This window comes from Balaenoptera musculus, chromosome 2 (assembly GCF_009873245.2).
Source record: "Balaenoptera musculus isolate JJ_BM4_2016_0621 chromosome 2, mBalMus1.pri.v3, whole genome shotgun sequence".
In the NCBI taxonomy this organism is placed as follows: Eukaryota; Metazoa; Chordata; class Mammalia; order Artiodactyla; family Balaenopteridae; genus Balaenoptera; species Balaenoptera musculus.
Window position 1 is genome coordinate 82182644 of NC_045786.1, and position 14646 is coordinate 82197289.

General features: G+C 32.9%; 1 protein-coding gene across 2 annotated transcripts in view; it reads left to right on the plus strand.

Moving 5' to 3' along the window:
• Window positions 1-14646, plus strand: part of TRPM7 (transient receptor potential cation channel subfamily M member 7) — a 118863-nt gene that overhangs the window by 31291 nt on the left and 72926 nt on the right. For both annotated transcript variants that reach the window (XM_036841909.1, XM_036841908.1), the window contains exons 2-8: window positions 749-828; window positions 4970-5008; window positions 6759-6957; window positions 8871-9084; window positions 11462-11586; window positions 12400-12571; window positions 13829-14003. In XM_036841909.1, the coding sequence (XP_036697804.1) occupies window positions 749-828; window positions 4970-5008; window positions 6759-6957; window positions 8871-9084; window positions 11462-11586; window positions 12400-12571; window positions 13829-14003 (1004 nt within the window). The remainder of the gene's footprint in view (window positions 1-748; window positions 829-4969; window positions 5009-6758; window positions 6958-8870; window positions 9085-11461; window positions 11587-12399; window positions 12572-13828; window positions 14004-14646) is intronic.

A 14646-nucleotide genomic window follows, 5' to 3' on the forward strand; every position in this document is an offset into this window, starting at 1 on the left:
TTAAGTGGTGGTATAAAAAGTAATTTAAAAAAAACTTTTAAATTTGAAATTATTTCAGGTTTACAGTAATTGACGGAAATGTGTTAATCTTCCACTGTCATCCTAGATTTGTCTTATTCTCCGTATTGATGTTTTTGCTTTATGCATCTTGAGACTACTTTATTTGGTGATTCATATTTAAGATTGTTGTAGTCTGGTGAATCAGATATTTGAAATCATGTAATAAATAACCTGCACTATCCCTATTGATGTTTAGCATCTATTTTTTTTAGTATTGTCATTCTTTTGATTAGAATTTGCTTGATATCTCTTTCTATCCCTGTACCATTAGCCATTCCATGCCCTATGCTTTAGGTATTTGTCTTAGAAAGAGTATAGCTATTACTAGGTTTTATTTTATTTTTAGTTGAATCTAACAGTCACTTTTAATTGGCCTTAAAATGATCCACTTCCCAGGATCATACCAGCCCCTCTTGAGGTTTTTGTCTGAAACTCGATTTCCCTCCTCTCTGGTTATTTGAAGCCACAGTATCTGCATAGTACTGTTGATTTAGTAGTCTCAATCTCACTGGACTTAAATGGAATAATTCTAATATTTTAGGTGTGCTGTCATCAGTAAACATGTTGTATATAGTAAATATTTAGTGAATTAAAAATTGAATTATTTTCATGTATTTATCATTAAATTTTTCCTTGTAATATTTGTTGGTTAATTTATAAACCATCTTTTTTAAACTTTCTGTTTTAGTCCCAGAAATCCTGGATAGAAAGCACTTTGACCAAGAGGGAATGTGTATACATTATACCAAGTTCAAAAGACCCTCACAGGTAAGCATACTTCTTTTTCTTCTGGGTTCTTCTAGAAATAAATAAATAAGTAAATTTATTTATTTATTTATTTACCTACCTACCTACCTTATATTTTTGGCTACTTTGGGTCTTAATTGCGGCACACAGGATCATTGTTGAGGCATGCAGGATCTTTCATTACGGAGCACGGTCTCTTTGTTGCGACACTTGGGCTTCTCTTTAGTTGCGGTGTGTGGGATTTTTGTCTCTAGTTGTGGCACGAGGGCTCCAGGGTGCATGGGCTCTGTAGTTGTGGTGCGCGGGCTCTCTTGTTGTGCGTGGGCTTAGTTGCCCCGCGGCATGTGGGAATCTTAGTTCCCCGACCAGGGATTGAACCCGCATTGGAATGCGGATTCTTTACCACTGGACCACCAAGGAAGTCCCTCTTCTAGAAATTTAGATGTAAATTATATTGCTATTTATATATTAAAAATTTAGATTATTATTTGTAGTTACTGTTAACTTTTGTGTTTACTGTTAATTATTCTTTTAGGATTAGGAGAAGGAGCTATCATTAGCAAAATATCAGTATTCTGGAGTTCTTAATGACATTTCACAACATAAAACCTCTTCTTCAAAGTGTTGCTCCATCCCTAATCTCCCCCATATCATACTAGTGTATTACAAAGACAGTTAAGGCTCTCTTTTTTAATTGATTCACTGATACTGAGAACTTAAAAAAGTTTGTGTATTGGTTTAATGGGCATCTACTGAGTACCCAACACTATGGTTTATGCTGAAGAAACCAATATGAACCTAATAGTTGCTGTTTTTGTTTGCCAAAATATAGCTATAATGAGCACTTATTGGAAAACCTATCACCAGAGATTGTGTTGGCATCTCTGATTGTCTTTTGGTCTTTAAAATGGCTTTGATAATAGGAAAAATTTTAAGTAAAGGACAGTAGTTAGAATTCAAGAAAAAGACCTGTTGAGGTATTTATTGAAGAAACATTTTTCCTAATTTTTTTCTTTTTCTTGAGACCTAAAAATAGCAAGAAGCTTAAAAGGGTAAATCAAAAATGTAGTTATTTTCTGGCCTACAGAGCACCTCTTTTCACAGGCACTTAGGAAAAATTAATTGAAAAAGGCATTTACAAGGATTTTTAGTTTTCTTACCTTTCCTGTCTCCTATTAAACCTTGTTTTCTATGTAGTTATCTTCTCTGCAACTTTTACTTCCATTTGCTATATGGCCCTTATGAAAATACAGCCAAGTAGGTAATCTTTTATTAACTGATGTATTTTAAATTATAGCACCTGTCACCATTATTTTCCATAGTGAGTTTTCGGTAAATATTTGTTGAATAGAATTTCTAAACCTTTTGTTTGTTACATTACATAAACCTGCTGTTTGAATTCAACATTTATCTTTTATTTAACAGCAAAAAATACCTATTTTGAATATATCTCTCACTTAAACAGATTTCCATTATAAGAGGAATGTGCATGATAACTTTTGGAAACTTTTGAGATGCAGAAAGTAGGCTCAGGGACTTCCCTGGTGGCGCAGTGGTTAAGAATCCACCTGCCAATGCAGGGGACACGGGTTTGATCCCTGGTCCGGGAAGATGCCACATGCCGCGGAGCAACCAAGCCCGTGCGCCCCAACTACTGAGCCTGCACTGTAGAGCCTGCGAGCCACAGCTACTGAAGCCCGTGCGCCTAGAGACCGTGCTCCGCAACAAGAGAAGCCACCGCAATGAGAAGCCCACGCACCGCAACGAAGAGTAGCCCCCGCTCACTGCAACTAGAGAAAACCCGCGCACAGCAACGAAGACCCAGAGCAGCCAAAAATAAATAAATTTATTTATTTATTTATTTATTTAATAAAAAAAGTTACTCTATCATTAAAAAAAGAAAGTAGGCTCAATACTCAGAGTTTCAAAACATGAAGACAGTCATTATTAATAACATTTATTGCACCTATTTTTAATCTTTTCTCAGTGCATAGCTTTAGTTTTAAAATATTGCTGAATTCAGTCTATATGTAAAACTTTGAATCTGCTTTTTAACAAGATGTTATAGTAATTACATTTTTTCATGATATAGATATTTTATAAGAACGGTAGTTAATCTGTTAGTGTATGTATCACAATTCACATACCTATCCTACTCTTGGGCGTTTGAGTTATTTTAGTTTTTAGCATTATAAATTAAAATTAGGTCACAATGGAGATCTTAGTGGATACAACTTTTTTGTGTTTAAAGTTTTATTCCCGCTTAGTATGTGTAATGCCAAAAAACTTTCCGAAAGAGTAAAGAATACACATTATCACCAGTAGTGATGAGAATGCCTGAATATTGACTAGAGTAATATGATCCATCATCTTCAAGAAAAAGTGATGAGTAGAAAATAGTATATGTATTAAATTTGCATTTATTTGATTACTGTTGAGAAAACATTTTTAATATTCTTTAATATTCCCCCAATTTTTGGTAATTTCTGTAAATGTCTTTTTAGATCATTAAAATAGATAACCTTAATGTCTCTTCCAATCATTATTCTATGATTTATTTGTATTTCTTACTAATTATTAAAGATAGGTTTTGTTACAAGATAAGATCACATTTCTTAACCAGAGAGCATAAGTGACATTTCCCAGGTCACGTGGCTAATAATTCATAAAGATTGATTAGAATTTAGATCTGCCAGTTCTAAATAAGACTGTGTTGTTCTTTCATTGAGAGAAAATTATGGTTTTGCTTTATTAAAAAATAGATTGAAAAAAAAATAGATTGTATTATCATTAAGGAGCTTATTTCTTGTAATTTTGTTAATTTTACTTTACAGTAGAAATAATACAAGTCCTCATTAGGTGTTAAAGAAATCTCAAGCTGTTATTAAATACCCTTGCCTGTAGCCATCCATGAGACCTAATTTACAAACACCATTAGCTGGTCATTTTTTCCTACACTAATTGGATTTTAAAATTAATTTAATATGAATAGGTTAATCATTGATTTACAAGGTACCAAAAGTTATAAGTGAAAGCCTCGTTTTTACCACTGTGCCTTAACTATAAGTTCCCCTCCCTAAAGGAAACTGGTGTTACCTATTCCTTGGGATACCTTTTAGAAATAGATATACTCTTTGCCTGACCAAGCAGATGTATATTATTCCTCCCTCTTCCCTTTTAAATACATACTGTTTATCTCATTGTGTTTGTTATCTTGGCAATAACCACTTTGTTCTTAATCGTTGCATCCTTTTTAATTATATATCTGGATCATAATTTTAGTATTCCCTTAGGACATTTTAGCTATTCTGTTTTTTTGGTGTTAGAAGAAAAAATTCTGTTGGGGTTTTTCAGCATTAGCTGTCCCTGACTCCTTGTTTGGCGCCTTACAATAAATGCTGCACTTTCCTTCACCACAATAAATAAATAAATAAATAAACAAACGAATGAATGAATGAATGAAAAAAAATTCTGTAGTGAATAACCTTATAAATGAATCATTTTACCCATATGCTGTAGATATTTTTTAACCTTCACTCTTAGTACTTTATACTTAGAGAAAGAGTCTGCATTTTTCATTTTGATAAGTATTGCCAAATTGCCCTCCATAGAGAGTTTATCAATTTAAACTCCTCCCAGCAGATACGAGGCTACTTTCCTCTATATTCTCACCAAGGTATTGTCTTAAAGGATTAAAAAAATTTTTTTTCTAATCGAATACCTTTTCATGTTTGTTTTTACTGTGAATTATCTGTTCATATATTTTCCTATTTTATATTGATTCAATGAAGCTCTTATATATTAGGAAAACTAACATTTTGTCTGCAAATATTTTTTCTCAGTTTACCTTTAGACTTTATGTGACATATTTTTGCCACATAAAAATGTTGTATATTTTATGTAGTTAAATCTGTCAGTCTTTTCTCTTATGGTTTCTGGGTTTTAAGTCACAACTAATTATATTTAAAATATGAAAACCATGTTAGTTTTTAAAAGTAGTTATTTGAACATGTAAATTAAGGTATAAATGACTTGTGCTATCTACTGAAAAATTAAACTAAATACATAATTTTCCTTTGTTTTGTACTTTTTAATGGATTTTATATAGTTTAAACTAAAAAAATGTTTTCCCTTTAAGTAATAGATTTACCTTGTTTTATAGATGCCTTCCAGGATGTCAAATTTGTCAACAACTCGTCAGGTAATTTTCATAACTCCATTGCACAAATTTTGAAAAATAAAACTAATGTATGAAAAAAATCAATACATTGGGATAAATTCACAGGCCATTATGTTTAAGGGTTACTTTACTCAGACTTCGGAGGTGAAGGATCAGGCAAAGCTGCTTGAAACTCAAGTGAAGGTATCTGAGCAGAGTTCTAAAGCTGAATGTGAATTAGTCAGGTAAAGATTGAGGGAAAGGGATTTTAGGCAGAGAGAACAGGATGTGGGAAGGCCTGGCAGTGAAAGAGATGATGGTTCTGTCAGGAAACTGCAGGCTGTAGAATGTAAGGTGGATATTGGAGAGATCTGAGTCTGGAGAAATAAGTAGGGCCGGATCATTTAAGCTCTTTGTGTACTATGCCACACAGTTTTGATTTCATGTTAAAAGGATATTATATAGGGAACTAACATGTTTAGTTTTTTTTTTTTTTTTTCCCCTCAATAAAAGCAGTTGGTATTTTGAGGAGATTGGATTTGGAGAAAAAAATAGAAACTTTTGGAGTAATTCTGGCAAAAAATGAGAGCCTGAATTAAGATACTGGCTATGGTGATGAAGGAGAAGTAGGCATATTTGAAGGGATTAATCAGATAAATTCAATAGGATTTGGTGGATGTATGGAGAAAGGGAAGATTTGAGGATGGTACCTAAATTTCTTACTTGGGCAGCTAATTAAAGAGTAATGTTGTTCTTTTAAGCTGTGATGAAAGAAGACAAGAGGAAGTTGAGAAGGTCTCTTGTTGGTGGGCTAGGAACAGAAGTGCATAGAATACGTTCATTTAGATATATCGAGTTGTTTTACCATCTCCAGTCCTATTCATTTGTTCCTCTAGATGGGAAGTTTTCTGTCTCGTATCTTTCCACTCAGGCTGAAGAGCTTCCTTTAGCATTTGGTATAATGCAGATATACTGGAGAGGAATTTTCTCAGCTTGGTTTATCTGAAAATATATTTATTTTACTCTCATTTTTAAAGGATATTTTCACTGAATGTGGAATTCTGAGTAGACAGTTTTCTCATTCTAGTGCTTTGAAGATACCATTATATTGTCTTCCAGCTGTTGGTTTCTAGTGAGAAGTCAGCTGTCGTTAGTGTAGTTGCTCTCCTGTGTGTAATGGGTCTTTTTTTCCTCTGGCTATTTTAAGGATTTTTTTTTTCCTGTAATTCTGGATTTCAACAGCAGGTCTATGATGTGCCTAAGAATGGTTCTTTTTGTACTTCTTGCATAAATATCTGCAAGTTCATATTTTTCACCAAATTTACAAGTTTTCAGCCATTGTTTCCTAAAATACTTCTCTGCCCCATTCTCTATCTCTCTTCCCTCAGGGACTCCAGTTATACATATATTAGATTGCTTGATATTTTCCACAAGTCACTGAGGCCCTGTTTCATTTTTATTTAATTAAAATAATTTTTCCCATTTATTAAATTAGATCGTTTGTATTGATCTGTCTTCAGGTTCACTAACACTTATTTTCTGCAGTCTCCAGTGCTGTTTTGCCCATCCAGTAGGAAGCAGATGCCCCAAACTAAATTTAGAAGACTGTATCATCAAATATTAATGTATTTATACTATTTTAATTCTATGGTGAAGGTATTAATTTACTGATATCCTAAAATCAAAAAGATTAATTTTCATACTCTTTATGAGTTCATTTATTTTTGTATGGTTTTTCATTGACTAATTTTTTAGAAGGTCTTTTTAAAATTTTATTACTTTTTTCCTTTAGGTGTTTTTGTGGTCGCTTGGTCAAGCAACATGCTTGTTTTACTGCAAGTCTTGCCATGAAATACTCAGATGTGAAATTGGGTGACCATTTTAATCAGACATTAGAAGAGTGGTCTGTGGAAAAACATACAGAACAGAGCCCAACTGATGCTTATGGAGTCATAAATTTTCAAGGGGGTTCTCATTCCTACAGAGCTAAGGTATGTCATGTATTTGAGTTTCTTCATTTACCTTATTACCTAATAATGTACATTTATTACCTGACAATAATATTGTGTCAGAAAATTAGTTTCAATCATTTCCTTATGTATTTTGAAGTTCTTTATATAGGTACATATATGAATATAGAATTGTTATATCTTGTTGAATTGAACCTTTTTTTTTAGTTTAGTCTACTATCTCACTTTTTCTTTGTTTTTGTTTGGTCTTTTGGATTAAGTATTTTTTTATTAAGCTTTCCTTCTTAAAGCATCTTATTTATACATTCTTTTTCTATTCTTTAGATTAATCTTATAATAAATACTATAAAATGCATTTATAACTTGTTACTAATATAAATTAGTACTTTTACCACTTCCTGGACAATGCAAGAAACTTTAGAATACTTGTGACTACATTTTTTTTCCCTCATGACTAATGTGCTCTTGTTGGCATGAATTTTATTTCTTCGTGTATTTTAAACCTCCAAATCATAATGATTATTCATTTAGACATATCAACATATTACCCTGTAGATTGTTCCACCTTCCTCCCTCCCTGCCTTGACTTGATAAGCAGTGCCAAATGCTGGGCCTGTCTCTCCATTTTTTCTATTCTCTTGGATGCTGATCCCACAAGTTGTCACTGCTTTGGTAGCTCACTGATAGCTTAACAACAGGTGTTATTTATCTAGTTTCTAGTTTCTCTAGTTCCCAGGGGCAGTTAGTCGAAAACAGCCTAGTCCATCATTGTTGGAAATGGAATTCCTCCTTTATTACTAACATAATCTTTTTTTAAAAAATATTAACTTTAGATTGTTTTCCAAACACTACTTAATGTACCCAAGTATAATAATGAGTTAAACAGAACTAATGCAGAAAGACTTATTAGTACAGAACAAATCTCATTACAAATCATTCTTAAGGGATTCTGGAGTCTTCTCAGTTTTATATAATTCTGATATTTTGGGATAATTTTCCTTGGTGTTTGATCTCTATTTGTAAAGGAATTGGCAATATGTTGTTTTGCAAAGAACCTTTATTAGAGATGATTAAAAGTGTTTTTCTTCTAACATCTGAATATTTTAGATTTCTTATGAGCTAAGTCATAGGTGCTTTAGATAAAGAAAATGAATTACAGTAGTCATAGCAAGTAAATTTTGTGATGTCACTTACCAGAAAGATCATTTTTTTAATCTTTCAAACCAGAGGAACTTACTCCTCAGATATGATAGCTTATTGTCTTATAGAATGATTTTTCAAAAATTAAAGTGGTGATTCCATCTGAACACCTTGAAATACTGAGCAAAATTTATTATTTTCAGTAATTTGTGAGTCAAATCCACAGTTACTTCCAGTGAAGGAAACAATCATCTGTATTAAAAAATCTGTGGTAATTTACTGCATAGTCACAATTCTGATCAATGGATTAGATCATTGATCAAACTTTCAAACAGATAATTCAGTATTTGCCTCTCATAGTTGCAAGAGTTGTAGAAGTCTCCATGTTTTCACCATTCTTCTCTTATTTTCCCTTTTCCCATCATCATACCTATCCTTAACACTTCTCACTCAATGCATACTCATAGTTAAACAAGGCAATGAGTACTGTGGATAAATTTGTAAATCAGATGAATGGTAATTAAGTTTATATAAACAGAAAGAGTAACAAATTTACGTCTTAGTTTAAAAATTACAGTGCCACTGCTTCTACAGCTCTTACGGCATGATTTTCCAACTTTAAAATCGTTTGCTACTGCTTATTCCTAGAAGTGTAAATATATTGCAAGTAGCCTATGAAATCTATTTTATAATAATCTGATCCAAACAAAATTTTTCTTAAGTCATATAATGTTGCATTTTGAAACCTATGAATATTCAATTATTAATTATTGTTTTAAAATCTTTTTTATTAGTATGTGAGGCTATCATATGATACCAAACCTGAAGTCATTCTACAACTTCTGCTTAAAGAATGGCAAATGGAATTACCCAAACTTGTTATCTCTGTACACGGTGGCATGCAGAAATTTGAGCTTCACCCACGAATCAAACAGTTGCTTGGAAAGGGTCTTATTAAAGCTGCAGTTACAACCGGAGCCTGGATTTTAACAGGAGGAGTAAACACAGGTAATTATACCAATTTTATTTGGTGTGCTTGTAAATTCTTCATAATATCAATTAGATATATGAAAAGTCAACACTGAATATAAATATATTCAATTCTTCTGTTAAATAATCTACAGTTCCTAAGTATAAATGCTAACTGAAAAAGTATTTGGTTTTCATTTATTCTTTTAAAAGAATAATACGCTTTATCATTCACTTTTTTTTATTAAGACTTTATTTATTTATTTATTTCTGGCCATGCCATGCGGCTTGTGGGATCTTAGTTCCCGGACCAGAGATCGAATCCGGGACCCCCGCCCCTCCGTGAAAGTGCCAAGTCCTAACCACTGGACCACCAGGGAATCCCCAAGAATAATATGCTTTAGAGCAGGGGTTTGCAAACTGTGGCTCCATGCACCAAATCCAGCCTACTCCTTATTTTTGTAAATAAAGGTTTATTGGAACGCAGCCACACTCATTTGTTTTTGTATTGTTTTGTATCATACTTTTGTGCTACAAAAGCAGAGGTGAGTGGTTCTGACAAAGACTGTATGCCCTGCAAAGCCTAAAATATTTACAATTTGGTCCTTTGTAAGAAAGTTTGCTGACTCCCTACTGTAAAGCAAAGTGTTGTTCTTGTCACTCTGTGACTACTGGTAAATTGAGAGAAGAATGGCAATTCATTGCCTAGACACTGGTAAGAAATAGCTTTTCAAATTAATTTTTAATGTACTATAATCTTTCATTCTAAGTCTTCCCTATCAGATATACAGGTTGGATATATGGAAGGCAAATTAATTTTAATATCCAAAGTAAAACATAGTTATTATTTAAATTAGCTTGGAAAAATCTAATTCATTATCAGCAACTGTTTTTTGAACCTCATTGTGTGTCAGGCACTCTTCTGGCTGCTGAAAATATATCATTCCACAAAATAAAATATTTACCTTCATGGAACTTATATTCTAGTGGGGAAGATGTAAACAACAAACAGATAACTAAATAATGTATAATAAATTAGATGATACGTGCTTTGGAGACACATGAAATAGGAGGGATAGTGAGGGATGGTCGAGGGGACTTCATTGATAAGGTGACATTTGAGTAGAGATGGAAGGAAATGAAGTGAGCAAGATAAGAGTAATGTGGGGCAGAGCATTTAAAGGAGAAGTGGCAAGTGTTGGAAGAACAGTAAGAAAGGTCCAGTATAGCTTGAGTGGAATGAGCAAGGAGTGCCAAGTGATGAAATCAGAAAGTTATGGGTGAGTGGTGGTGGTGGTAGGCCTGGCGTAGGGTGGTGTGGTGAATAGCAGGGGCAATAGACAGATCATCATATAAGGCCTTGTAGGCTATTATAAGCACTATGACTTTTAATCGAATGAGAAGGGGAGGTTTTAAGCAGAGAGTTGACAAGAGCAAAGATCACTTGAGTGATGCTTTAAAAATAGACTGTAAACAGGCAAGGCATCATTTGGAAGAACAGTGAAGGTGCTGTTTCCATAATCTATGTTAGGAATGAGATCTAATGCATTATAAAAATCAAATCGAATGATGCATTGGTTTGCTAGGGCTGCTGTAATAAAATACCACAGACTGGGTGGCTTAAACAAAAGAAATTTATTTTCTCACAGTTCTGGAGACCCAAGATCAAGTTGTTAGCAGGTTTGGTTCCTCCTGGGGCATCTCTCCTTGACTTACAGGTGGCTCTCTTCTCACTGTGTCCTCCCGTGGCCTTCCCCCTGTGCATGTGCATCCCTGGTGTCTCTTTTTGTGTCCAAATTTCCCCTTCTTATAAGGACACCAGTCAGATTGGATTAGGGCCCACCCTAACAGCCTCATTTTCACATGATAACCTAAAGAACCTATTTCCAAATACAGTCACATTCTAAGGTACTGGGATTAGGATTTCAACATACGAATGTTGGAGAGGATACAGTTCAGTCCATAACAAGTGATAGAAGTTATGTGCTCTCTTGAATTATCTTTTCTACTTTCCTCCCAATTTTGACTCAGTTGGAAAACTTTTGTAGTTTTTTGTGAGCGTGTGTGTTTTGCCTATAGTCCTGAGCCATACTCTTCTTTTTTTTTAGATGATGTATAGAGCAGTAACAAAAGCTACAGTTAACATGAGGAATCTAAGAGAGGAGACTAGGCCTAACAACATGGTAAAAGTTAGTTTTATGTGTGTTTCAGGCAGTTGTAGTGATTTGACATTGTGGGGGTTTTTTTTCTTTTTTGTCCTTGTGTTTTCTTTTGTAAGTTTGTCTTTTGGACCTTGTTGCCTTTTATCTAGTGTATGTAAAGAAAAATACCACCAATTGTAATGTTATTGAGCAAAGGATTGTTCTGAACACAGTAAAGACTTTCAAATAAAGTGAATTAAATTTTGTATGAACAGGTGTGGCAAAACATGTTGGTGATGCCCTTAAAGAACATGCTTCCAGATCATCTCGAAAGATTTGCACTATCGGAATAGCTCCATGGGGAGTGATTGAAAACAGAAATGATCTTGTTGGGAGAGATGTAAGAGTGCTTTTTAAAATTTCTTACATTTAAACTTATGTATAAACAAAATTAGAGCAAGAATAATGCGAAGTCAACCTAAAATATTCATGATCATACCATGACCCTTTCGAAAATGCATTCATAGATACAAAAAGTAGTGTTAATATATCTTGTTTCTGCCTTTTTTTGTATAACTATTTCACACCGTTTCCATGTCATGCCAGTCTTTGTAATAAAATTTTTAATGATGACATTCTATTAAGAATTAATTGTATTGTCTGTAAGAGTAGTAATCAAATACCGGTGTTTTTTTCAAGTAGGTTAAAGACATGTGAATTGGTTATAGATATCTTTCAAGAGATTATTAAAAAGGAATTACTGAATTATAATGATCACTCTCAAGTGCAATTACATTTCTAACATCAATTTTAAAGATTCTACTTATGACTGGAAAAATAACAATATGACATTTGATTGCTTTTATTCAGTGTCCTTTATATATTTCACTTTATTCACTAATAACTTAATAGTTTCTTCACATTGTTTGTTTATTTGCTTGTTTGCTGCTGTTTCCTTTGCATGGGATGATGAAATATGGTATATTCTGCAATGAGAGCTGAAATATAATACTGTGGTTCAACCCATTATTGAATAATCTTCAGCTGCTTAAAAGCTCATGCTTTTTGATATATTCTTTTACATTTTCTATTTGTTGCTATGCATAAATAGAATCTTACCTCCTATTTGCCTTTACAGATTATTTCAGAATTTGTTTTTACTTTATATTAAATTTAATCCTGCCCACTAACTCTCATGTTTGCTATTGTTTAGGTGGTTGCTCCTTACCAAACCTTATTGAACCCTCTGAGCAAATTGAATGTTCTGAATAATCTACATTCCCATTTCATATTGGTGGATGATGGCACTGTTGGAAAGTATGGGGCAGAAGTCAGACTGAGAAGAGAACTTGAAAAAACTATTAATCAGCAAAGAATTCATGCTAGTAAGGGAATTTATAAATTTGTTGTTGTTGAAATTATCCTGGGCTGTATTAATTGTGAGCAGCATTCTAAAAAAGGTAGACTGTTCTTTAAGTTCTCATTTCCTTATGTAGCAGGATAACATACAAAACAACCATGAATGACTGACCTTACACAAAATAAGATATAGGAAAGGAAGTCTGAGATTAAATAGGGTACTCAGATAACAAAGCCAAAGCCACAGAGGTTCATTGGAAGCTTTGTTGCTATTGTAATCCCACTGCAGCTCAAGGAATTCAGAAATATTCTTAATGTATGATATATACCAATACACGACTTTGAAATTCAAGATTGAAGAGGAAAAACATACTTTATTGTGAAGTAAGAATCACCTTGCTTAAAGTTGATAACACGAGTATGTATCACTCTTTGGTAGATATGTCTTAAAAGTTGGTATTTTTGACACTGGTCTTCCTTTCTGACCATGGTCAAACTTTCTGGCTCAACATCTGGATTTTTATTTCAAAAAAAAAAGAAATTTTATAATTTTAGGACACCAAGAAGGTGAGCTCTATGACAAAGTGAAATAGAAATACAAACTCATAGAACAGTATTTTCAGATTATGATGGAGTCATAGCATCTCCTAAAAATTAGGAATGTCTTAGAATCCTTCATACCCCACTAGGGAATGCCTATATTTTGGATTCTTTCACTGCATTGCAAGTTATTGTAAAACAAAAATTGGTATTCACTGAATTTTTTGTTACTCTTAATAGAGGTCTTGGATTTTATTGATCTGTTCTGTCTATGTAGTCCTGATTCTGTTGTTAATTTCTATATTAATGTCTCAATGCATTTGGAATCAAAAATAGACATTTTAAAAGTGATTAAAAACAAATACATATGAGAAGTTCAACTCATAAAGTATTAAAAAACTGAAAACCAAATTGGTGTTTTAATTTCTTGTCGAGTTAAAGTAGTGAAATATACAAAATAATTATTGCTTTTCAGTGAATATATAAATCATAGTGTGTGCCTCATTATATATTGGATTTTCTAATTTTGTTATTTAGAACAGACTTAAAGTCAGTGTAAAAGTAATTTATTCAGTATTTAATTTATTTATATCAGACTATATATCATGTTGAGGACATAAAATTAAGTCAACACAGTCTTATAAGAAATTATATTTTGGCATTTTATTTTTGATTGAGTGAAAACTAAGATTAAATTACTGAATTTTGCCTAATATCATAATTAATCTCTTACCTTTTTTAAGGAATTGGTCAAGGTGTTCCTGTGGTGGCACTTATATTTGAGGGTGGGCCAAACGTTATCCTCACAGTTTTAGAATACCTTCAGGAAAGTCCTCCTGTTCCAGTCGTCATATGTGAAGGAACAGGCAGGGCTGCAGATCTACTAGCATATATTCATAAACAAACAGAAGAAGGAGGGTAAGTGTATGATTACAACATATTTTTAATAATTTTATGTAAAGAGGCTGTGGTTTTTAGAATATTAGATTCATTTCAGTGTTTTATCAACGTGAAAATACCTTCTTAAGTCTTGAGGAAATAGCCTGTCTGATACATTATTGGAATGAATTAAAATATAAGTCTTTGTAGTAGATAATTTTCAAAGATCTGTTAAACATACAGAGGCATGTATCTTTTGACCCAACAGTTCCATTTCTGATAATTGTTCCTACAAATGTTCTTGCACACATGTGAAATAACATATATAAAGTTACTCAATACAGTGTGGTTTGTAACAGTAAAAGACTGGAACAAAATAGAACATTTATATCAAGGAGACTAGATAAATAACTTATGGTACATCTGCACAATGGAGTAGTTTGTAGTTAAATAAGGTTTTAATCTGTATACTAGATTTGGAAAGATTACCAAAATATATATGTAAAAAAAAGGAAAATGTACAGTAACATGTATATTATGGCACCTTTTATGTAGGAAAAAAGAAAAGGAGATAATTGTATGTATTGAAAGAGATCCTCAAAAGTTTTACAAAGTAATAGTGTTTCTTGAAAGCAGTTGAGATGGAATGGCCGATGGAAGACAGTGGGAAAGACACTTTCAC